The sequence below is a fragment of the Hyla sarda genome, chromosome 8 (assembly GCF_029499605.1).
Source record: "Hyla sarda isolate aHylSar1 chromosome 8, aHylSar1.hap1, whole genome shotgun sequence".
NCBI lineage: Eukaryota > Metazoa > Chordata > Amphibia > Anura > Hylidae > Hyla > Hyla sarda.
The window spans coordinates 175,947,771-175,973,764 of record NC_079196.1 but is presented as its reverse complement, the minus strand read 5'-3'; the positions used below and the strand labels follow the sequence as shown (position 1 = coordinate 175,973,764).

Below are 25,994 nucleotides of genomic sequence, written 5' to 3'. Positions count from 1 at the left end.
CCATGCGACTTACATAGACATCAATAATCAAAAAATCGGACACGATTTCGAGCCGATTTTGAATCTGGAAGAAAAATCGTGGTCAAGAATGTTTTTACATCCGATCTTAAATAGTGCAAAATCGGATGCAGATCAAAACTGATGCATTTGTTGACTATCAATCAATGGAAGTCAATGGATACGACTTGGTGTGCCGATTTGTACTGTTTCAAAGTTAAAAATCGTGAGAATAAGTAGGATGGTAAAATCGTGATGTGAATGCATCCTAAACATACAGAGGGAAGAATGTGTGTTTTAAAGGTCAAGAACACTGAATAGAAATTTGGAAGACTATATGGGTACATTAAAGTTTGTGCAATAACAGGTCATAGACATCAATGGCAGCTTTCACCTCCATATTGATCACTCATGGAGAGTCACCACCATGCAGCATCATATGTCCTAAAACTCAAAAGAAACTGCACCCTTTTTGAAGTCTGCGAATATTATTATGTTCCTGCTGCAAATTAAATGATTATTCCCCCCATCTCTTGGGGTTATCAAGATAGTAAAAATTATTACTAAGGGCCGTAATGCAAAAACAAAAATGCCATATACTCACCAACTTCGCTCCCTCAGGGATCCCCATAAAGCCTTTTGGTCCCCCGTCAAATGTTCTGGATGCTATTATATTGGACTGATTTGTATAGGCAGTGAAAGCCTGCTGAACACCCTCACCCAATGAGGCAGGACACCATTGACAGGACTGGCTGAGCGGCTTGTCACTGCTGAGATGCATCCGTCACTGAAGTAAAGGCCGAAGTGTTGGGGGGCGTGGCTTGGATGGCTGCCTGAGCAGACGTGTGTGTGGAGAGCTCCTGCCATCCTGTATTTAATCCTTCGGATATTCAGACCATCCTGCCTATTTGCTGGTGCTGCCTTGTCCTGCGGGACCCCTGCTGATTAGGGGGCCCTAGTGGAGATGCTGTCTGGGGGATAGGGGGCGAAAGGAGTGTGCCCTGCTGCTGGGGTTGCTCTAGACCCTGAAGCCTGCGGTGGCCCTCGTCCGTTATATACGGGTGCTGCTGTGTCCCCTGGGGAGCTGAGAATACCTCCTACCTGAGCTGCTAATTCATCACGGGTGGAACCGGTGAGCGGAAGCTGCGGGGAGCCTGTGGCAAGGACTGGCGGTGATCCTGTCTTCAGCTGCTGCGGGGTCCCGGGCGCCATCTTGAATGCCTCCTCCCGGCTTTCTTTCTTCACCTCCGGCTGCTGGTGCCTGCGCCGGAGCAACCGGACGTCTGCGCTGACAGGGGAGCTGTCATCTGGACCCCCCAACATCCTCGGAGACCGCGGAGAGGACACCGACACTGCAGAGGAGCACTTCAGCGGTGCACGTGGAGGCGCAGTCCTGGGACACAGCAGCCGACATTTTGTGAAGCCTGCACTCAGGACAGTAAGTGTTTAGCTCTGCTGGGGAGGTCTCCTGATAAGGCCAACGTGGGTGAGGGGTGCCCTTAAGAGCTTGGGCTCTGAACAGCTGGAGGACCACCATACTGGAGAGTGAGGAGCTGCAGGGGATCTGTTGAGGAGGTTCTGCTGTGTTTTGGGGGACCTATCCTGTTACTGCAATACTGGGACAGACTGGGTGCTGGACTGTGTGCTGCATATATTTGGGGGCGCTGACATATCCCCCCCCCCTCTCCCATTCTTCTGTGCTCCTCGTCTGCCTCCCCTCCCCCTGCCCCACTAGTGCCAGCTCTGCTACCTGGACTTTATTGTTTCCACCATTGTTGGAGTGCTGCCAGTGTCCCTCCTGCCAGTGTGTTGTGCACCTTTTCTATTGCATTCTCCGGACTCTAATATTACAACTTAAAGGGTACATTTTGATATATTATGGATTAATGTATGCAGAATAACTTTACAATTGCATGTTATTAAAAAATATACTTCTTTCTATTTAATTTTCCACTTTGAAGAAATGACCACTAGGGGTCTCCCTACCAGTCCTGGCAGAAAGCATTTCAGACTCATGCTGGAGTCCTAAACACTACGAGCTGCCAGTCTGCTTTGTTCACAAAGGAGAACACTCAGAGCTGCCAGCCTGCTTTGTTCACAGCCTGTTTGGCTGTGAACAAAGCAGGCTGGCAGCTCTGAGTGTTTAGGACTCCAGCATGAGTCAGAAATGCTTGCTGCCAGGACTGATCGGGAAAAATACAATAGAAAGAAGCATATTTTTCATTAACATGCTATTGGAAAGTTATTCAACATTCATTAATCTAAAATATATCAAAAGTTTATTTGATGAGAGGTACCCTTTAAAGGAGTACTCTGTCTATTACTGCTGCTGGTTGGACTGAGAGCTGAATTCGGTTACACCTTGAAGGGGTACTCTGACTTCTATTGCTGCTGGCTGGACTGAGTGCTGAATGTTGTTACAGCTTAAAGGGATACCCTAACCCCTGCTGCTGCTGGCTGGACTGAGTGTTGGAAGCGGTTGCGGCTTAAAGGAGTACTCTCTCTTCCTGCTGCTGGCTGGCCTGAGTGCTGTATGCGGATACAACTCAAAGGGGTACTCTGACTCCTACTGCTGCTCGCTGGACTGAGTGCTGAAAGCGGTTGCAACTTACGGTAGTGCTCTGTCTCTTGCTGCTGCTGGCTGGCCTGAGTGCTGTAGGCTGATAGAACTTAAAGGGGCACTCTGATTCCTACTGCTGCTGGCTGGACTGCATGCTGAAAGCTCTTACAACTTCAAGGGGTCTGGCGGTCTCCCTACTACATTAATTGAACTCTGCTATAGTGCGTAGGAACAAAGAGGGGGCTAGCACCTCTCAACAAAGAACCGGTGTGTCGTCCGCTGGTAGAAATACGCTGACTCTACAACAAGAGGTGGCGGCGAAATTGGAAAAGTTTGCCCTGAGACACCTGTCCCCTGACTCACCTGACCGCAGGGTGACTCCTCTCCCAATGGCTGCTGTGGGCCCCCTCCCCCCCCCCCCCGACCCCCTAGAGGACTGTGGGGATCTTTTTGAGGTTCTATTGAGGATCCACTTGTCTCCCTACCTAGTACTCCTCCTATCCTTGCTGCTGCAGCGGATGCTGTTCCTCCTAAACCTCCGGCTGAAACTACATTGGCTGCTGTTTTCAAAGAAATACAAAGATGCAATATGACTCTTTCTCAGCTGACAGTACAGATGGGCACTGTACAATCTGACATCTCGCTTATACGCCATGACCTGCAAAAGGTGACTGACCGTACCTCTGCGGCGGAGGCTCGGATCAGCGACATTGAGGATACAGTTCCGTTGGTTCGGGACTCTGCTAGACACAGCCAAGATATTGCTCTACTTAAAGCTAAAGCGGATGACCTGGAAAATCGTTTGCGCCATAACAATGTGCGCATAGTGGGACTGCCTTAAAAATGTGAGGGACGCTATCCGATGGAATATATGGAAACCTGGCTTAAGGATGTCTTTGGTGCGGATGACCTGACTCCTCTCTTTGCGGTGGAAAGAGCTCACCGGGTTCCTACAAGGCCGTTTCCCCCTGGTGGCCCACCCCGTTCTATGCTGGTGAAACTTCTTCATTACCGTGATAGAGATCTGATACTTCAGATGGCTAGAGAGAAACAACCTGTGACTGTGGACAATCACGTGATCTCTTTCTTCCCTGATTTTTCGGCGGAGGTGAAAAAAAAAGCGTGCCTCCTTCTTGGATGTTAAAAAGAGACTGAGGTCCCTGGATGTACAATATTTCATGCTGTATCCTGCCAGATTGAGGGTGGTTGCCTTGGGTGCCACCCACTTCTTTGAGGGAGTTGAAGCTGCTGTGAGATGGTTGGATTCCCATGAGTCCCAACTGCGCCAGAGAGCCCGTGGAGGCTCCCCGGGCCCTGACCCGGACTGAACTGTTCCACCCTGTGTAATGATGATAATTGCTTCTATCTGAAATTGTTGATTCATGTATTTCACCGCACGTTGTAGTTCAGGTTGATGTGTGAGAGGTATTGTACTCTGCTGTTAGCGGCCCTATTAGTCTATTATATCTGTTGTAGTTCTGGTTACGTATGTAGGGCCTCTATATTGCCTTATTATTTGACTATCGTTATCTACTGTAGGATTTTGGGGGTGGGGGGGAGTTGGATTATGGAGAAGTTGGTGCAAAACTCTTCACTATGTGGGATATCTGTGATAATTTTTCACTTCTGGAGCTAAACGAATGCATACTTGACTGTGTGTGGATGGCCGTTTGTATGCCTGCTGTATGCTCTCACTTTACTAACCATCTCCTGATGTATTTCCTTAGTACATCCGGTTATGAGTGGTGTGGGTATACTGGCGCCCTTGGGTGCCGCGTGACGCGGCGACTTGTGTGGCTGTATTCGTACTTTGTTTTGGGGTGTTTGTTTGTTTTGTTATCCGTCTCTCCTTCTGCTGCTGTATGCACTGTATGTGGGTTTCCTGTAACTATGCAGTTGGGCTCCCTTAGTCTAAGTGTTGACATTATCGCCTTTTTCTGCTCAGTTGTCCCTGATGGCGGTCTTTAATATTATAGGATGGAATGTTAGGGGGTTGGGGGATGTGGCTAAGCACTATGCAGTGTTTAACTCGGTGAGACATTTTCACCCTGCCATACTCTGCCTCACAAACTCATTTGACAGCAGAAAATACCTCGGCCCTTCAAAGGGCATGGGTCGGTCATTCTTACCATTCTACCTTCCACTCTCAAGCTAGAGGGGTTAGTCTGCTGGTCCACAAATCTATTCCGTTTAAAGCTATCTCCTCTAGCATCGACCCTGATGGCAGATTTGTCTGTGTATTGTGTCTCATCGACTGCTTATCATAATTGGTGTATATGTCCCCCCCCCCCCCCCCCCCCCCTTACAGTGATGATGTTGTGCAGCGTATCCCAACCATAGTATCTGGATTCCTAGTGGCCCTTGTGCTTATGTGTGGTGATTTTAACCAGGTCTTGGATGCCTCTAAGGATAATTTTTGGGGAGTTCAGGCCGCACCCTCCTCTAGACCTACTGGTCTTGCTAAGCTGTTGATGGAAATAGACTTATTTGATCTGTGGCGTCACCGTAATTCCAATGTTAGACAGTTCTCCTGTTACTCAGCTAAGCATGGTACCCTGTCCAGGATAGACATGGCAGTCGGGGATGGGATCATGGCTGGCCTGGTTAGGGACATTGAATATTTGGCCAGGGGGTTATCGGATCACTCCCCACTCCGTTTACGAATTGATTTGGTAGGGGGCGCTGGAGGGGTGCGCCCTCTGTGGAGACTGAACCCGTTCTAGCTAACTTTGTTAACTACTTCTGAAATTGTTGGTGCGGAACTCAGAGACTTTCTTGCCCTTAATGATGGTTCGGCTTCGGTCTCCATATTTTGGGACTCTCTAAAAGCGTTCCTGCGTGGCTTGTTTATGCTGGACATAAGTATTCACAAGTCCTCTACCAGGGAAAGGGGTGAGAAGTTGAGACTGTCGGTTACTGAAGCTGAAGCTAGTTATGTTTTACACCCTACACCTGGAACAAAAGAAGTGTGGCTGAGGGTGCAGGGTGACTATACTAAATTCTTGGAGGAGACGTCTGAACATTAGAGGTTTTTTACTAAGCAGCACTATTTTGAGTGTGGTGAGGGTACGGGTAAATTATTGGCTTCCATTACTCGGGCCCAGCAGGGAGTTGCGTATATTGGCTGTTTGAGGGATGGTCGGGGGAGAGAGGTTACGGAGGATGAGGAGATCTTGGGTGTGATGGTGGACTTTTATAAGGATGCTTACTCTACCAAGACCTCTTGTACTGAGGAGGCCTTGGCGAACTATGTGGGCAGGGCATCACTTCCTTCCCTTTCTGCGGAGCAGAGGGACGAGCTGGACTCGCCCATCTCTCTGGAGGAATTGGAACTAGCTCTGAAAGACGCTGCTAATGAAAAGGGCCCAGGCCCCGATGGCCTTCCGAGTGAGGTATATAAAAAATTCTCAGGGATACTCCTACCCCAGCTTTTGCGAGTGGTCGGGTCGGCTGCTTTGGAAGGCTCTTTGCCTCGTTCCATGATGGAGGCCATTGTAGTACTTTTACTAAAACAAGGTAAGGACCCATTATGTGCTGGTTCTTACAGAACGATCTCATTACTGTGTGCCGATGTGAAGTTACTGGCCCGAGTACTTGCAAACAGACTGGTTAAATTTGTGTTATCTCTAGTTCATAGGGATCAGACTGGCTTTATGCCGGGTAAATCTACGGTAGATAATATTAGGAGAGTGTATCTTAATTTACAAATGACTCAGGAGGGTGCAGGGGCTAGAGCGATTTTTTCGTTGGACGCTGCCAAAGCATTTGATAGCGTCGAATGGAACTGGAGAGGGTGCTGGGGGCTATGGGGTTTGGACCCAGGTTTGTTTCTTATATTAAACTCCTATACCAATGCCCGACTGCCCGTCTCCGGGTTAATGGATGGCTGTCCCCACCATTTGAGTTGCGGAGAGGCACGCGACAGGGGTGTCCCCTGTCGCCTCTGCTCTTGCATTAGCTATAGAGCCACTGGCTTGTCTCCTGCGATCCTCACCTGATATCATTGGATTCCACTATGGTTCCATGGACGAGAGAGTGGCGCTCTACGCAGATGACATGTTGCTATTTTTGGGTGATACCGCTAGGTGTCTGACCCCTGCTCTGTCTTTTATTACCGAATTTGGAACATACTCTGGCCTGCTCATTAATTGGGATAAGTCGGTTCGGATGCCCTTAGATCCTTTGCCTAGTATTCCTCAGATAGCTCTCTCTAATATTCAGGTGGTTAAGGAATTTAAATACTTAGGTATTACCATCACACCATTTTTACATGATTTTATACCCAGGAATCTGACACCCCTGCTGGACAAGAGCTCTCAGAAGGTAACTGTCTGGTGTAAATTGCCGATCTCAGTGGTTGGCCAGACTAATCTCCCTAAAATGGTGCTCATGCCACAGTTATTATATGTGCTGCAGAACTCACCAGTGTGGATAGCAATGACTTAATTTTCATAGAATACAACGGCTTTTCCGACAGTTGGTGTGGGGGCGACTGCTAGGATCAAACTTGAGACGTTACAAAGGGGAAAAACTTCAGGTGGGTTGGCGTTACCCAATCCCTGGTTGTATTATCTCGCCTCGCAACTGCATCAGGTTAGAGGGTGGGTGAAGGAGTCTTTACTGGGTCCTACGGGTCGTTTATTTATGGCCAAACATGGAGGGAGAGTGCCACTGCATATTCTGGAAATTGGAGCCCTGACCAGGCCTCCAGATTCTTCTCCCACTACACAGCTCCTGTGCAAGCTCTGGGGCCATATGCGTAAGTTACTGAGTCTTACGAGCTTCATATATTGTACCCCGCTGTGGCGTAACCCGGGCTTGCCGGTTTTTTTTATTCTTTTGCGGAAGCTGGCTATTGGGAGAGAAAGGGACTGTGTGAAGTGGGGCAGTTGGCTGTACAGGGGGTAGTTAGATCCTTTTAGGACTTGCAGGAAGAGTTCACTTTACCATGCTCATCATTTTATCGCTACCTGCAACTCAGTCATGTGTACGAAACGCAAAATCGGCTGCGGCTGATGGAGATACAAACTAACAAGGTCCTAGAATCTGTAGTTATGAAAAGGGAGTCTGCGGGAGTTATTTCTTGGCTCTACGGTGAGTTATTACGTTTTTACCATGACCGTTTCCCCTTAACAGTCCGAACTAAGTGGGAGAGAGACCTTGGTGGGTTGAGTGACGAGGAATGGTCTATAGTTCTGTCGCTTACCCAGTCACTGTCCTTGTCAGAGTCTAATCGACTATCACAATTGTTCTTTTTGCACAGGGTGTACAAGACCCCACTGTTCTTACATAACATTGGTGTTTGGCCCGACTCTACCTGCCCTAGGTGTGGTGAGTTGGAGGCTCACTTGCTACATATGATGTGGGAGTGTCCTGTCTTAACTGCCTATTGGACTGATGTGATCCTCCTTATTGGGACTCTACCAACAAAATAATAAAAGTCATTTTACATGATCTGGTTCTAACACATATGCAAAAAATACATACAATAAAAATAATAAAAAGAGGATAAAATAAGGCACTACAATAGCAGTCACAGAAGATGGGAGCAGGCAAGTGGTGTAGCCCTACATGGAGTACAGGGAATAACTGGTGTACCATAGAAAGTACAAATGTAAACATGGAAGAGGTCACTGGATATTATTGAAAAATGTCTATAAACATATGGGTAACAAATAATGTAACAGTGAGCAGCACAAGCGAAACGTACGTTGGGGTAGAAGGAGGTAGGTGTGTGGCTGCATGGCAGGAGGACTTTATGGTGTCTCATTCATTTCTCCCTTGGCTACTCTCTGTTTATTGTACTCTTTCCCATTTAGGACATTCTTTGATGTGTCACTGTTACATTATTTGTTACCCATATGTTTATAGACATTTTTCAATAATATCCAGTGACCTCTTCCATGTTTACATTTGTACATTAGTGCGTTTGGAAAAAGGGATATATATTAAACGTAAAGTTGAAAGGAAGTTTGATGGTATTTGGGGACCCTGGGTGCACCATTTTGATACCCCGCCGACTAATTCCTAATTGCTTGTATGCCCTCAGTCTGTACTTGATGTGGTGTGATTGGCTTGAATATTGGGTATCTGTGAATGTGGCTTCGCTCTTTTCTTTGCCTGTTCTTTTCTCTCTATCCCTCTTTGGTGGCTTTGTTGGAGTGCCTGTGGGTACCGCTTGCTGTGGTTATGTGTACAAGAAGTAAGGAGTATGCCCTTCGGGACCGAAGTTTATTTGAACACTTAGTTGCCCAACGGTGTGTACTTTTGTTGCTGCGGGGGGGGGAGAGACGGACTGTTTGATTGTAAGGTGGGTGGGGTGGGAGGAGGGGGGTTTGCTGTTTGTGAACTGTTTCTTGTAAAAAAAAAAAAAACATTTTTAAAACTTTAATAAAAAAATTATCTGATTTAAAAAAAAAATACAAAACAATCCGAAGTGTTTAGCGGGGAACCAGACGACTTGACATGGGAAAAATCTGAACATTTTTTTTTAAGGAGATAATAAAATAAATTTGATATATATATACACCCAAAAACAGTCCCCACAAAAACGTCAACATGTCCTGTTAAAAAATGTAATAAAATAAAAAGTTCTCACACAATTGTGTCGTTGAAAAAATAAAGTTATGGCTCACAGAATACGGCGATTTACAAACATGATTTTTTTAATACAAAAATAGTTTTTATGCTATAAATGTACTAAAATATAAAAAAAAAATGTAAATTTTGTATCGCCACAATCATATTAACCTGCAGAGTAAAGATAACATGTCATTTATGACAAACAAAGAATTAATAAAAAAAAACATAAACATTATAAAGAATTGATAAAAAACAACCGCATTTTACACTGCTCAAAAAAATTAATAAAGGGAACACTTAAACAACACAATGTAACTCCAAGTCAATGACACTTCTGTGAAATCCCACTGTCCACTCAGGAAGCAACACTGATTGACAATCAATTTCACATGCTGTTGTGCAAATGGAACAGATAACAAGTGGAAACTATAGGCACTTAGCAAGACTCCCCAATAAAGGAGTGGTTCTGCAGGTGGTGACCACAGACCACTTCTTAGTTCCTGTGCTTCCTGGCTGATGTTTTGGGGACTTTTGAATGCTGGAAGTGCTTTCACTCTAGTGGTAGCACGAGATGGAGTCTACAACCCACACAAGTGGCTCAGGTAGTGCAGCTCATCCAGGATGGCACATCAATGCGAGCTGTGGCAAGAAGGTTTGCTGTGTCAGTCAGTGTAGTGTCCAGAGCATGGAGGCGCTACCAGGAGACAGGCCAGTACATCAGGAGATGTGGAGGAGGCCGTAGGAGGGCAACAACCCAGCAGCAGGACCGCTACCTCTACCTTTGTGGAAGGAGGAACACTGCCAGAGCCCTGCAAAATGACATCCAGCAGGCCACAAATGTGCATGTGTCCACTCAGACGGTCAAAAACCAGACTCTATTAGGGTGGTATGAGGGCCAGATGTCCACAGGTGGGGTTGTGCTTACAGCCCAATACCGTGCAGAATGTTTGGCATTCGACAGAGAACACCAAGATTGGCAAATTTGCCACTGGTGCCCTGTGCTATTCACAGATGAAACCAGGTTCACACTGAGCACGTGACAGACATTACAGAGTCTGGAGACACCGTGGAGAAAGTTCTGCTGCCTGCAACATTCTGCAGCATGACCGGTTCTGCGGTGGGTCAGTAATGGTATGGGGTGGCATTTCTTTGGGGAGGGCCGCACAGCCCTCCATGTGCTTGCCAGAGGTAGCCTGACTGCCATTAGGTACAGAGATGAGATCCTTAGACCCCTTGTGTGACCATATGCTGGTGCGGTTGGCCTTGCGTTCCTCCTAATGCAAGACAATGCTAGACCTCATGTGGCTGGAGTGTGTAAGCAGTACCTGCAAGAGGAAGGAATTGATGCTAAGTACTGGCCTGTCCATTCCCCAAACCTGAATCCAATTGAGCACATCTGGGACGACCTGTCTCGCTCCATCCACCAACACCACGTTGCACCACAGACTGTCCAGGAGTTGGCTGATGCTTTAGTCCAGGTCTGGGAGGACAACCCTCAGGAGACCATCAGCCACCTCATTAGGAGCATGCCCGGGCGTTGTAGGGAGGTCATACGGGCACATGGAGGCCCAAAAATCCACACAGCACGCCTTCATGTCTGAGGCCTGTGAGACACGTAGCACACATAGGCCACTTACGGGATATTTCTAAATACATCAGAAATCGGGGAAAAAAAATAGATTAAAATGGAAAATCTGCAAAATGTTAAATTTAAAAATTCTGCCTCCACTTTGCTCTCATTTTTGTGAAACTCCTAAAGGGTTAATAAACTTCTTTAATGTCATTCTGAATACTTTAAGGGGTGCAGTTTTTAAAATGGGCTGATTTATGGTGGTATTTAAAATACAGGCCCCTCAATTCCACTTCAGAACTGAACTGGTCCCGGAAAAATAAAAATTTTGTTGAAAATCTGGAAAATTGCTGCTAAACTTATAAACCTTCTAACGTTCTAAAAAAGTTTATCATATGATAAGAACAGAGTAGATCTATTGTAGATGTGAATTAATCATTAATTTGGTGCAGCATGACTATTTGTTGTACGAGCAGAAAATGTAAAATCTAATTCTTCATTTTTTTGAATTTTTTTTGAGTTTTTCACAAAAATTGCTGAATATATCAATCTAAATTTACCACTAATGTAAAGCACTATATGTCATAAAAAAAAAAAAAAAAAAAAGTTATTACTGGCGGGTCACATGATGGGGGGGGGGGGGGGTTGAAAGAAATACTGTTATATACCGTGGAACCGCCATAAGTTACAAAAATACCGGGATACACATATTTGGCCATACCGCCCAGCTCTACCTGTATTAACACTAGAGATGAGCGAAGTTAGTTATTCAATTCGTCAGGAACTTCTCGGCTCGACAGTTGATGACTTTAGCCTGCATAAATGAGTTCAGCCTTCAGGTGCCCCGGTGGACTGGAAAAGGTGGATACAGTCCTAGGAGAGTCTCCTAGGACTGTATCCACGTTTTCCAGCCCACCGGGGCACCTGAAAGCTGAACTCATTTATGCAGGCTAAAGTCACCAACTGCTGAGCCGAGAAGTTCGTGACGAACTGAATAACAGTAAATTCGCTCATCTCTAAGTTAACACCCCTTCTATGTTAAAAATATGTTTGAGAGAGGGAGCGAGGTAGGTTAGTACGTTTTTTTTTTTTTGTTTTTTTGTTTTTTAATTGTTTTAATTTAATTGAAATAGAAGAGAATTTCAACTGCCTGGAATACCATTTTAAGTACGGTACTTGCATCTTAAGAAAGCCAGAAAGTTCTTGTTTAAATTGTTGACAAAAAACTTTATTACTTTTAAAAAAACGAAGCAAGAACAAAAACCATACAAAATGATGTACAAAAATAAATACACTTTATAAAAGAAAGCAATCTGCATGCAGCTGTAAATTAAGTATAAATAAAAATAATGTACTGTACATAAAAATGTTCTGGCACTTGAAAAGAAATAAAACGGCCACGGAGAGCTTACAATTTGGTCTGTCCATTTAGAGAACAAAAGAGCCTCGGAAACATAACAGAAGTTGTACAATTGTTCATAGAAAAGGTGAGTATATAAACCAGATGTGTAACTCAGCTATAGTCACAGCATTGCAGAAAGAGGACGGTTCTCAGATGTCAATTTATTAAGAATATTAGTCTCTTATTTCAAATAGAACAGAAATCTAGTAAAGGAAAATTGTTACCAATTGTGTAATGCCATTGAAACTAACCAGTCCTATATTAGTAGCTGCACTTCTGGGAGCTTTAAAAGCCTGGATATAAACAGTACTATGTCATATTTAATGAAGCAATATGAAATAGTGTGTAATTCAACAAAGCCAGTTTATAACTGAAAGGAACATCTTATGTGGTTTGGAAATTTTAACTAAATTTCCCAAACTGGATCATATCAATAGTAATAAATGACAATAAGAATAAATATGAACAAAAGTGTAAAAGTAGAAAGTAAACGGCACAAATAAGAGCTAGAAATACCTCTGGTAAACACACTCTTATATCCAGTATGATGAGCCATGCATGCTTTGGTAAATCACAGTTAACTGTAAGGATTTACAAGAAAAGGAAAAAGTTGTCTACTGTTCAAAGGATAGAGGATGAGATGTCTGATCGCGGGGGTCCCGCTGATGGGGACCCTTGTGATCTCCCTGCTGCACCCGGCGTTCGCTTAGAGCGTCGGGTGCAGCGCCGGAGGCTCGTGACTTCACAGGCACACTCCCTCAATGAAAGTCTTTGGGAGGGGCGTGGCCGTGACGTCATTAGTGGGGAGTGCCCGTGACGTCACACACATCGCCAGTCATACGGCACGGAGCCGAGTTTGCTCCATGCACTGGAAGTCTGGGGTGCCGCAGCAGAGATCGCGGGGGTCCCCAGCGGCTGGACTCCCACAATCAGACATCTTATCCCCTATCCTTTGGATAGGAGATAAGATGTCTAGGGTTGGAGTACCCCTTTAAAATGGAGCTGTTGTCTCTTCCAACTTATCTGTTTTAGCAAAAACTGCATTATTTGTAATACCAATTAAAACTCTACATTGTTCAAGAATTTTATTTCGAGGGAAATACACCTCTTTACTAAAAACAGATGTCAGGAGAGCCCACAAGACTCCTTAGGCCATACCGCTCTATGGTGCAGCATCTAATGGAGACAGCTCAAAAGTGATATGTAAACGTTATATGCAGAGGATACTGCAAGTGTGAATACACCCTTAAAATTACTGGATGAGTCTTGTTTGCCAGCTGATTGCTGGCCCTTTTAAATGGGTCAGCTCGCGGAAAAAAACTTTCCTACGAATGCACACAGATTCTATTCAGAAGTTGCCATAGCACCTGCTAAGATGCTCCCCTAAGAGCAACTAACAGATGCTCTGACTTAAGAGTCTGATCTGGTAACAGGCCCCCTTTAAGGTCGATCTATTAAACTGCTCTATTCTACATGTAGAAAGGTATAGTGCAGGAGACGAGGAGCGGATTGCTATATAGATTCAGTACAACCTCAGATTCCTTTTGGTGTCGGGTATAATCTGGAAGGTGGTCTCACTGACTGACACCCTTCATTTATATGTGTGCTCATACATTGAGAGGCTGTCAATCAGTGAATAAGGCCACCCTCTAGACTCAATAGGCTATACTGTATACATTACTTTACTAGGGTTACTGACCACAGTACACTCCGATCTCTCCAACTAGGTTAAGCGTTTCCTCCTGAATTTTATCCAGTGGTACTCTACTCTTAAATGTGCTCCTGAACAAAGATAATTTCACTAAAACTGCTATAAATAAAGTGTAACAAGCATCTTACTGTACATCTATATATTTGCATTGTAATACACCACTAGAAGTAAAATGCATAACATATTAAAAGCAGGATATGGTATTTTCTGGTTTCTATGGATCATGCACAAACCAAGAAAATGAATGTAAAGTGAAGGACAACTCCCTTTACCAAATAAAGTCCAACTATAGTCACCAAAACACTTATCAGTTTCTAACTTCTCAAGATCATATAGCATAAAACCTATCCATAGTGTAAAAATGTGCAAATCTTTAGAAGAGATTGTACAGCTAACATTGTCTGTCATGCAAAACAAAAGCAACGTAAAGACTCTGGCGCTTTGGGTGCAAATAGAATGGAGCATGCAGTGTTCTATATTGGAGATCATCCAAATCCAACAGATAGCAAAATATAATAGGAAACAATGAGCGCTTCCTACTCCTTCATCCCAAAGAATGCTGTCTGCGTAAATTGTCACAACACTTGGCTTCTTTCTTGGGGTTTTTCTTGCAGATACTCCTAATAATGAAAAAAAGAAGAGTCAGTTGGGGTGTATGGCCTTAATAATTTACTCTTTAGGTGAATCCGCACTTCAACTTAAAATTTTGGATAATACATAGATCTCTATGGATGTGTTGAGAACAAAAATAGTTAAAATAAAGCTGTTCCACACCACCCTTTTTTCTGAGCTGCATGTGTGAACACATACACAGTTTTACATTGTGGAGGCCCTGAGTTCTCAACTCAAGAACCACATTTACATGGAAAGTTATCACAAAGTTTTGTCCAGGTAGAGATAGGTCGGCACTGGTGATGATGTAGGGGCCTGTGGACAGTACTTGAATCCCAGCACACAGGTTGTCATGCAAATCTTTTTATCTTTTATTAAAAACAAAATACAACACAACATCAATGCAGCACACTTTACTGCACAAATAGCCTTTCTATTCAGTTGAGGAAGGCTATTTGTGCCCTAACGCAAGCTGTGTTCATGTTGTATCATAGATTGCTTCAATAAAGAAAAAAAAAAAAGGGGAGATTTTTATGCTTCCCGCAAAATCTCTTTCTCGGAGGATCTATTGGGGGACACAGACCATGGGTATAGGCTGCTGTCACCAGGAGGCTTGACACTATGGCAAAAAGAAAAGTTGGCCCCTCCCAGCAGGATATATCTGCCCACAGGCATCTGAGCTAATCATTTTTAGCCCCAGAGCAAGAAAGGACCAACAGGTCAGGAAAAAACCATAAACTGCCCGAGAAACCAATCTAAAAATTAACTGAACACACCCTCGGACAGGTAACTGAACCAGGAACACTAGGGAAAAGAAGGGTGGGTGCTGTGTCCCCCAATGGACTTTCTGAGAAAGATTTTACGGACATACTGAGAAATGGCGGCCTTTGAAGCAGGTTGTCCTTTACGACGACCTTTCGTAAGAACAAAAAAAGGAGTCACACTGTCGAAAAGAAGAAGTGACGGAGAGATAGGTCCAAACAGCCCTCACCAAATCCAGTTTGTGGAGCAAACATTCCATGGGATGAGATGGAGACGGAAAAAAGGACGATGTCCTCATTAAGATGAAAAGCAGAAACCACCTTTGGTAAGAAGGACGGAACCGGACAGAAAACAACTTTGTCCTGGTGTACAATCAGGAAGGGAGAACGTCAGGAGAGAGCTGCCAGCTCTGAAACGCTCCTAATAGAGGTAATCACAATCAGGAACACCACCTTCCAAGAAAGGAGGTGAAGAGGAATGTCCCTGAGAGGTTCGAAGGGAGCACCCTGCAGGCCACCAAGAACTAAGTTCAGGTTCCATGGTGGTGTAGGGGACCTGTAAGGAGGGGCCACTCCCTGAAGAAAAGTCCAGATATGGGGATCGGACGCTAGAGGACATTGAAAGAGAATGGAAAGGGCCAAAACCTGACCCTTAAAGGAAGTGAGAGCTAACTGTTGTTCTAGCCCCGACAGTAAAAGGGAAAGAAGTCGAGGGAGAGAGAATGTAACAGGAGAAAAGGAGTGAGATGCACACCAATGAAAATAAGGCCGCCAAGTACGGTGGTAAATCTTCGCAGAAGAGGGCTCGCGTGCCCTGAGCATAGTGTGAATCACTTGGTGAGAGAAACCCCGAGCCCTCAGAACCGCGATCTCAACCGCCACGCCATCAAATGCAGCAACAGTAAATTGGGGTGGCAAAGGGGACCTTGAGAGAGTAGGTCTGGACGAAGAGGGAGGCGCAGCGGGACGTCATCCAGAAGCCGGATCACGTCGGCATACCAAGCCCTCCTGGGCCAGTCCGGAGCAACAAGAACAGCGGAAACGCCTTCTGCTTTGAGCTTCCTCAGGACCCTGGGAGGAGAGGAAGAGATAGGGAAGGACAAAGTCCGACCAGGGAATCACCAGGGCATCCACAGCCAGAGCCAAGGGATCCCAGGACTTCGCCACAAATTGAGGAACCTTCTGGTTGTGGCAGGACATGAATAAGTCCATGTCCGGAGTGCCCCAGAGGTTGCAGATCTCTGCAAACACTTCCGGATGAAGGGATCACTCGCCGGGGTCGGCTGAGGATCGGCTGAGAAAGTCCGCCTCCCAGTTGTTCACTCCCGGAATGTGAATTGCTGAGTTGGCTGGCACTCTGAGCTCCATCCAGAGAAGAATCTTGGACACTTCGGCCATCGCGCCGCCAAGCTGCGGGTGCTGCCCTGGTGATTGATATACGCCACAGCAGTGGAGTTGTCCAACTGGACATGAACAGGACAGTCCCGAAGAAGGATCTCCCAATGGCATAGATAGATTGCCCTCAGTTCCAACATGTTGATGGGGAGAAGGGCTTCTGGGGCGGGGGGGACCAACGGCCCTGGACCGTCCGGTCCCTGAAGACACCTCCCCAACCCAAAAGGCTGGCATCAGCCGTGACGACTTGACAACAAAGGGGCAGAAAGGAGCGTCCCTGTAAAAGAAGGGGGGGAATGAAGCCACCACAGAAGGGACTGGCAAGCCCTCTGAGGAAGAATGATCCTGCGATTGAGGGACATCGGAGAACAGTCCCACTTGATAGAAGCGCAAGTTGAAGAGGCCGGTAATGAAATTGGGCAAATGGAACGGCCTCCATGGCCGCCAGCATTCGACCCAGAACTGCCATGCAGAAGCGAATGGAAACCGGAACCGGGGTTTGGAGTATCCGAACCCCCGACAGAAGAGTCAGCTGCTTGTCCGACGGAAGCTGAATCTGGGCGGACGCTGTGTCGAACTGGAGACCCTGGAATATTAAAAGACTGGGTGGGAGTCTGGTCCTGATTGACCATCCAGCCTAAACGACTGGTCTGAAGGGTAATATGGAGACTCCAAATTCTGGGTCCTGGTTGGAGCCTTGATGAGAAGGTCATCCAGATACGGAATCAATGAGACACCCCTCGACCGTAAGAGGGCGATCACAGGCGCCAGGACCTAGGTGAAGACCCTTGGAGCAGTGGCCAGAACAAAGGGAAGGGCCACAAACTGAAAATGGCCTTCCGGAACTGCAAAGCTTAGATACCGCTGATGCCCCAGAAAAATTGGAATGTGAAGGTAGGCATCCCGGATGTCCACTGAGGAAAGAAACTCCCCTTGGTCCATGGACGTCATGACCGAATGGAGAGATTCCATGTGGAAGTGGCGGAGGAGAAGATGTTGGTTGAGGCCCTTTAGGTCCAGGATCGGGCGAACTGAATCCCCTTTCTTCGGGACCACGAAGAGGTTGGAATAAAACCCAAAAAAACGCTCCTCGGGAGGAACAGGGACAATTACTCCCTGAATGAGGGACTGGAGAGCGCCCCGAAAGGCCCGCGCCAGAGAGGGGGACCTGGGAGCCCGGGAACGAAAAAAAAAAACGATCCCTCGGAAGGGAGACAAACTCGATTCAGTATCTATTGGATACCACGTCCCTGACCCAGGAGTCCTGCACGTGCGCGGACCAGATGTCCCGGAAGAGCAACAGACGACCTCCCACTTGAGAAAAATCCGAAAGTGAGGGTGTCCCTTCAGTCAGAAGTAGGCTTGCGGTTGCCCGCTTTGGCCACAAACCACCTGAACGGTTACCCAATTTCCAGGAGGGACAGGTCTGGAAGGAGGGAGCCTTCTTGTCCCGCAAGGGCGCCTGTCTGGACGCCCTACTGGAACCAAACACCCGAAAGGAGGTCAACTTTCGACGGGAAGTAGTACTGAGAGCCTTATTTTGAGGTAACAGAACTTTTACCATTTTACCACCCGTCGCCTCTGAGATGATCTTATCGAGGCGTTTACCAAACAGACGAGAACCGGTAAAAGGAAGATCCGTCCGAGATTTCTTGGAAGCGACATCACCGTTCCAGGCCTTGAGCCACATGGAACGACGAAGAGCCACTAGGTTACCAGTGGCAAAGGCCGACAGCGGGGAGACTGCATGGAAACAGTACACAGATAATCTACAGCCTTAGAGAGTTGGAGAGCTAGATCAGCCAATTCCTCCGCTGGGGCACCAGAAAGAATACCCTGGCGGAGCTGGGAAGCCCAGACTGAAAGAGCTTTAGACACCCAGGCAGAAGCAAACGCATGGAGAAGGGAGGAGCCCGCTGCATCAAAGGCGAATTTCGCAAGGGTCTCTACACTCTTGTCCACAGGATCCTTCAAGGAATCCGCATCTGCCAAAGGCAGAGTAATAGCTTTAAATAAGCGGGAGACCGGTGGGTCCACTGTGTGAGGAGGGGCAGCCCTGGATGAGGGAGACACCGACCTGGTGCGCGGATCTGGAGAGCCAGAGCAGCGACCGGAGGAGTGTCCCTTGGAAGGGGAACGTCTATGGGAAGTTGAAGCAGATGAGCAATACCTATGAATACCCATGTCTGCTAGCAGACTCCGGAGATGAGTCAGAGGGGCTACCCCTGGTACGCTTGTGAAAGCGCTTAGCATAGGGAGAGGGGGAGCGGTTCTCTCTGGAGGTTTGGCGTAAGGAGGACCTCTCCAAGGCAGTCACCACAGAATGGGAGACCTGAGCCAAGTTGGAAATAGACTGGGAGAGAGAAGACACGCATTCCGGAGGGACGGCAGAGCCCACAAGGTCTGGAGGAGAATCCAGAGTAGAAATACCAGGAGGGTCAGGAGGTGCAGGCGGAACAAGTGGGTTCAGCAGAACCAGACATTTTTGCATTGCAGCCCTTGCAAGTATAATAATAAGTGACCAGGGTCCCAGTTAACTGTTTAGAGGGAGGGACAGTACTGGGCTCGGACATAGTAAAAATGAAACAGTCTCACCCCGGGTCTGTGCTCTTAACAGGGCAGCTGCTGTGAGGAGAACTTTAGCCAGCACCCGAGAGAGAGAGGGAGAGAGACAGGAGAGGAGAATGCAGGACCAATGAGAAGAGAGGGGCCGGATTAGAATAGGGCACCTCTGATTGGTCCTAGAGCCCCTCTGCGCGCGCACTGTGCTAATTGGCAGAGAAGCAGAACTAATTTGTGCGCTTGTGTCTGATAGGGGACAATCCCTGCCGGACGCGAGTGGGCGGGGCTAATGTCTGCAAGAGCCTGTGGCTAGGAAGAGAATGTGGCCGGATATAATGGCGTCCGCTCCCAACCCCCGTCGCATATGCGAGCGCAAGGGGAAAGGAGCGGGTAAACACCCCGCTGGCAGCTCACAGCTGCCGACGGGAAGAGACAACAAGCTCCGGACGCTGCAGCACATGATGCGGCCGAGCCGGCACTTATATGTCAGAGAGGGAGAAGTCGGCAGCGCGGCTGCTGAAAGAAAAAGAACTGCATGCCTTAAACATCGGCGCAGAGACCGTCCTTCACCACTGACCGTTTCCCCTGTGTGCCCCAGACCTATGTGCCCCAGGTCTTTGTTTGGGAGACCCAGGGACAATAAGTAAAAGTGAATTGAAAGTCCCACTCACTGAAATAGTTCCCCACATCCCCAGGGATTAGGGGTTGCAATAATAAGAGTGGGCCAAAACAGGGGGTCTCCAGAGGCTGATAGCCCCTAAAACCTGTAAGAAAAAGGGGGGGGGGGGGGGAGAAATACTCACCTCAGTCTGAAGAACTTACCTATGAAGTATTCAGTCAGCTTTTGTCCCCTGCATCATGCCGGGCTGTAACAGTGAGACGAGCAGGGAGATATGGGGACCCGGACCCATGAGGTACAACCCCAGGAGCTAACCGTTGGCGAGAGGGGGTTGACAGAACATCCACGATGTCTGTGCCCCCTCAATCGCAAATGGGGAAACAGTGAAATCTATGTTCCTGAATCCCCACCTGAAAACAGAAAAAAAAAGAGGGAGATAAAAATCTAAACGTCCCTAATCTAAAAAATAAAAAATGTTAGACCAGCGTCTGCCTCCTAAGACACAAAGCTAAAACTGATTAGCTCAGGTGCTTGTGGGCGGATATATCCTGCTGGGAGGGGCCGACTTTTCTTGTTGCCATAGTGTCAAGCCTCCTTGGAGCCGATAGAGAAAGAAAAGCTTTGCTAGACAACCTAAGAGTGCCAGGATTCCTTCTACTATTACAAAGAATTAAAAGCCTTGTCCACAATAAAAAAAAAAAAAAAAATAGGATACACTTTTTTTCTATGGGCAACTCAACTTCATCACTGGACACAACACAATGGCTACACATTTAGCCTACAAGACCACCACACAAGGAAGACTGTTGTAACGGACCATGTACATTGGAGGGAAGGGCAGGCTGCTTACACGAGGTGAGCGGAATGCAGCAGGATATATACAGCTGCCGTAAGGAACAGCTTGGCAGAAAGTGAATATTCACCAGCTCCTTGCTGCAGAGTACACAGACTCAGCTTGCTGCTGAGCAGACAATGCAATCTACAGACATGTCAACTATAGGTCTACACTGGAGTTAAGCTTACCCTTGTCTGGACAGAAGTTTATTGATAGGAGCATTTTGTCCTTGGCTTGGCTGAAGGATTCTGTATGAAGAAAATATGAAAGTGTGAAGATGCTGTATATGTTAATAAAACCCATTAAAATAAATAAATGTACCTATAAGCAGAAAAAAATGCCTTAGTACCAGTTATATTAGGTTGTTAAGTAAAAACAGCTATAAGCAGAAATAACCCAATAAAAGTCCTTATAACTATGGATGTCCCGATACCATTTTATTTAAGACCGAGTACCGATACTTTAATTCTAGTACTCGCCGATACCAAGTACGAGTACTTATATTTTAAAGGGAATCTGACACCAAGGTGACCCGGTTTCTGGCGCTGCTTACCGTGCTGATATGTGGGTCCTTGTTGTGTATAATGGAGGCGGCTGCTGTAGTAGGAGCCAAGATTTCTCTCTTCTCCATTGGACAGAACAGGAAATTTGCATTGGCGGTGAGGCCGATGACCACATGGTAAGCAGCGGTAGAAACCGGGTCACCCGCACTATCTACCTATAAATTCAAGTTAGTGCAGGTGACTCTGCAGATTGCCTTTAATAGTAGGTAGTATCCCCTAGCAGACATTAGCAGCAGCCCCCCCCTGTAGACAGCAGCCCCCCTGTAGACAGGGGCCCCCATTTAAACGGTAGCAGCCCCCCCTTTAGACAGCAGCAGGGGCCCCCCCGTTTAGACATTAGTAGAAGCCCCCCTCCTTGCAGGCAGCTCACCTCCTGTGTCGGGTGCTGCCGCTCCACTGTCCTGTTCTTCCGTCCGCATCATGTGGTCTTATGGAGGAGCATGTGACATATACGTCACTCTGCTTCCTCCGTAGCGTTACGGCGGGCGCAGAGGAGGAGGCGGAGTGACGTGTGAGTCACATGCTCCTCCATAGGACGACATGATGCGGCCCGGAGGACGGAAGAACGGGACAGTGGAGTGGAAGCAGGTATCGGGCATGGTATCGGGGACATTAAACGAGTCCCCGATACTATGCAAATAGCTAGTATCGGTCCTGATACCGATACCAGTATCGATATCGGGACTTCCCTACTTATAACCAATGTAGAAACCCATCTGAGTTTGTAGGATTACCACTCACCTAGGATCCAAGGCCTTTGGTTTCGATATTGGTTTCCTATTTGACATTCCAATTTCTACTGCCCTGCAAAAAATTGGCAGACAAGTAAATTAATTTGTATTAGAATATGTTACTTTTTCACACATTATATCATATATATATATATATATATATATATATATATATATATACACACACACACACACACACACACACACACACTAGCTGAATACACCTTCCTAATCCTTGTTGGGGAGGAAAATAACCAAAGGAGGAAGATTTTGACTTCATATCCCGTCCTCATATATTGTTGTCCTATCCCGACCTCCTATCTTGACCTCCTATCCGACCCGTAATATGTGTACCAGGTATTGAAATATCTCCAGCTGTACGGAAGTTATGTGGGAACATACATTTTCCATTGATTTGCATAGGACTTTAAACAAAAACCCCGACCCTCACAAATGGGCGCAGTTAAGGGTTAAATTAACTATCCTATATTTTAAGTGGACATATAAGTAACATGTCACCCAGTATTATCAAAATATCTCCAGCCGTTTGGGAGTTATGCTGTAACATGTATTTCCCATTGACTTGTATGGACTTTAAACATAAACCCCGCCCCTGGCAAATGGGGGTGAGTAAGGGTTAAATCACCTATCCTATGTTTGTTGGTGACATATAAGTAACATGTGTGCCAAGTTTCATGTTAATATCTTTAGCCGTTTGGACGTGATGCTGGAACATACACACATATATACACACACACACGTTGAGTTTTATATATAGATTATCGGTGGTGGCTTCGCTGATCACTACATTGATCTATTGTCGATAAATGTAGTTCATAGGGACCCCTTGACCATGTGGAATTACCTGGTGAACTTTTTCCTATCCAAAGACTTCTGAGTTGCTGATGACAAGGTCACCCTATCTCGAGGGCTCTTTATTTTTTCCTATAGTCAAAAAAAGATCTTTAATCAATAAACATGCAGGAAAATACATAATAGATCAGTCTCCTTATTCTGAATGGTCAGTAAAATATTACAGTATCCAGTTGACTGTAAATATAATGTAAGAAGACAGGAAAGTGCAAGTGACCCATCTGTGAAAACAGCCTAGGCTGGACATCTACTATTAAACCCTTAGAGCGCTATTACACTGGCTGATAATTGTCTCAAGAGGCTTATATCACCCTGTGTAATAAGCCCAGTATTTTGACAGCTTTAAAACCCATAATTCTCTGGCTGCCCATGTAATAGGTCTGTGATATTTAGGATTAGCAATGCACTAAAATATTTATATAAACATACTTAAGCCCTATTTCTCAGTAGAAATATTTAAATTAGATATGCATGAGTATTAGTTAGAATCCTTGGAGTCATGTAGAGCAAGTATTTTATCCAAAAGATGCAATGATTATCTGACATACAAAAATTGAATTGTTCTCATTAAATAGAACGTTTTATTGGATATCACACCAACAATATTTCCATGGATCTCTAATATGTAGTGTTCTTGAACTAACCCTGTTTGTTACCCTTTCTGATTCAATAACTGTTGATAGTGAATCATGAGTGAGGCGGCCACTAGATCCAGAGAGTAAATGGAGATCTGGCAGCTCATGTAGAGGAACCTGTACATTCTTCCACAAGATGTACCAGCCACTTCACCTTGAGGAAACCCACCTCTACCCATTTAAGGCAATAATATTGTATAACTTGACAAATACCATTTGTCTGATCATCTTCTCTCGTCTCAGTTCTCGGTCATGAGCCAAAATATTCATTTGTTCTGGAGCGTCCATTGCAAAGAAGATATCATGGATTTCATACAGAGCTGCCCGCAGCTTAAATTAAAATAGAAAAGTGTACATTAATATGCATATATACACTGCACACAACACCTCAACCGAGGTATGGCAGATAATGGAAAGGGGTTCTATCATACAAAAAGCAGCTTGGCAAGAAATTGCTCAGAGTCTCTACTTGCTGTAATTATTCTAGTCTGTTCTCATAAATGCTGCAAAAATAAGGCACCGCTTCCTGAACCCAGAAAGTTAGGTGGGGTCTCAGCTTGAGGACCTCCACTATTGTTGAGAACAAGGGGGCCCTCAGTGCCTGCCCCTGGTTGCAAAGCAGAATGAACACGCTCTTCCTTATTCAAAAGACTTGAAAGCCTGAACATTTGGTTGTTCCTGATAGAACTAAAGCCAGAATAGGAGGCTATAGAAACAGCCAAATGAACTTGGACCATTTGTTGTTACTTACCTGAGCAAAAACTCTTTCCTGTAAGGAAATGTCTTGGGCTGACACAAGTCCTTTGCTTGGCTGAACCTCAGTATGAAATGTTCTAATAAATTCAGCAGTATCCTGATATACAAGACAGAAAACAAATAATGTAGCTGAAAAGGAAGGTATTTCTGCAGAATCAATTTTAGTTTACACCGTTTGGTAGACATGTATATAACTAAGAATAATGGAGCACAGATAATAAACCCATAGTGGGATAAAACACATACTTTCACAGTTTGCTTTAGATGCTTTAGCTTCTCCGTCTGCATTAATCTCCGTGTAAGGAAACCTTTGGCCAGTGCAGTTACTTTGATAAATTTTCTTTGCATTTGTGGACTGTAAACCTAAAAAGAGAAATGAATAATATAAATAGTTAGACAGTTCTCTCAAGCGTATAAATGGCCTGAACACTATGCTACATGCGCAGAGTGCACTGGTGGGTCCTGACCTACTGTTCTGGAATTTTTTGCATTCAGAAGCAAAAGAGGAGGCAAGAAGCTGTGAGGAGTAAGACTAAGGCTACACAGCAATTTCTGGTCGGTACACCAAAAATCACCTTGTTGCATGACATATCAACTCGTGCAAGGGAACAAAGTGGCATTGCAACCTACCATAACTATGATGCTGCAGTCACAAGAAATCCCCCTGAGATTAATTTCTTGCGACTACAGGGCTGAGGTCACAGCCACGCATGGGTTGCGATGCGACACCATTCATTTATAGGAGTTGAGATGCCGTGTAATCTGGCAGCACCAGAAAAAGGAGATTTTTATGCTTACCGTAAAATCTCTTTCTTGAAGAAGGATCCATTGGGGGACACAGACCATGGGTATATGCTGCTTTCTCTAGGAGGCTTGACACTATGGCAAGTCTGCTCCTCCCAGCAGGGTTTACTCACCCACAGGCATCTGAGCTAATCAGTTCCAGAGCAATAGGAGCAGACCGACAGGTCAAGAGAAAAACCACGAACTGTCCGAGAAACCAGAAGAAAAAGTAACTGAACACACTCTCGGACAGATAACTGAAATAGGAACACCAGAAAAAAGGGTGGGAGCTGTGTACCCCAATGGATCCTTTGAGAAAGATTTTACATTAAGCATAATCGGCTCCATTGGGGGACACAGACCATGGGACGTACCAAAGACGTCCCTTGGGTGGGCAAGGAAATAAGTCAGGTGGATGGAAGGCCCACCGCCGCCTGCAACACCTTACGGCCCAGACTAGCATCAGCTGATGCAAAGGTATGAATCTGGTAGAACATAGTGAAAGTGTGCAAAGACGACCATGTGGCCGCTTTACAGATCTGCGAGGCCGAAGCCAAAACCCTGAAAGGTGGGATCCTCCCCTTACAGCGGTAAGCTTCCAAAATAGCAGATCGGATCCACCGAGAAATGGTGGCCTTAGAAGCAGGTTGTCCTTGACGACGACCTTCCATAAGAACAAAAAAGGAGTCACACTGCCGAAAGGAAGAAGTGACAGAGATAGGTCCGAACAGCCCTCACCACATAAAGTTTGTGGAGCAAACGTTCCCTGGGATGAGAAGGGGCCGGACAAAAGGATGGCAGGACCATGTCCTCATTGAGGTGAAAGGCCAAAACCACCTTAGGTAAGAAGGACGGATCTGTACGAGAAACAACTTTTCCTGGTGTACAACCAGGAAGGGAGAACGGCAGGAGAGAGCTGCCAGCTCTGATACTCTCCTAATAGAGGCAATAGCAATAAGGAACGCCACCTTCCAAGAAAGGAGGCGAAGAAGAATGTCCCTGAGAGGTTCAAAAGGAGCGCCTTGCAGGGCACCCAAGACCAAATTT

The 25,994-nt window shown here is 46.0% G+C and overlaps 1 protein-coding gene across 2 annotated transcripts in view; it reads right to left on the bottom strand.

The window, feature by feature from the left end:
• Nucleotides 1-11,909: 11,909 nt before the first annotated feature.
• CCP110 (centriolar coiled-coil protein 110) overlaps nt 11,910-25,994 on the bottom strand; it is a 96,867-nt gene continuing 82,782 nt past the window's right edge. For both annotated transcript variants that reach the window (XM_056536352.1, XM_056536351.1), the window contains exons 8-14: nt 24,411-24,527; nt 24,160-24,261; nt 23,622-23,738; nt 22,766-22,845; nt 21,911-21,973; nt 20,795-20,854; nt 11,910-14,442 (exon numbers count right to left, since the gene is read on the bottom strand). In XM_056536352.1, coding sequence (XP_056392327.1) covers nt 14,367-14,442; nt 20,795-20,854; nt 21,911-21,973; nt 22,766-22,845; nt 23,622-23,738; nt 24,160-24,261; nt 24,411-24,527 — 615 coding nt within the window. In that variant the 3' untranslated portion in view covers nt 11,910-14,366. The remainder of the gene's footprint in view (nt 14,443-20,794; nt 20,855-21,910; nt 21,974-22,765; nt 22,846-23,621; nt 23,739-24,159; nt 24,262-24,410; nt 24,528-25,994) is intronic.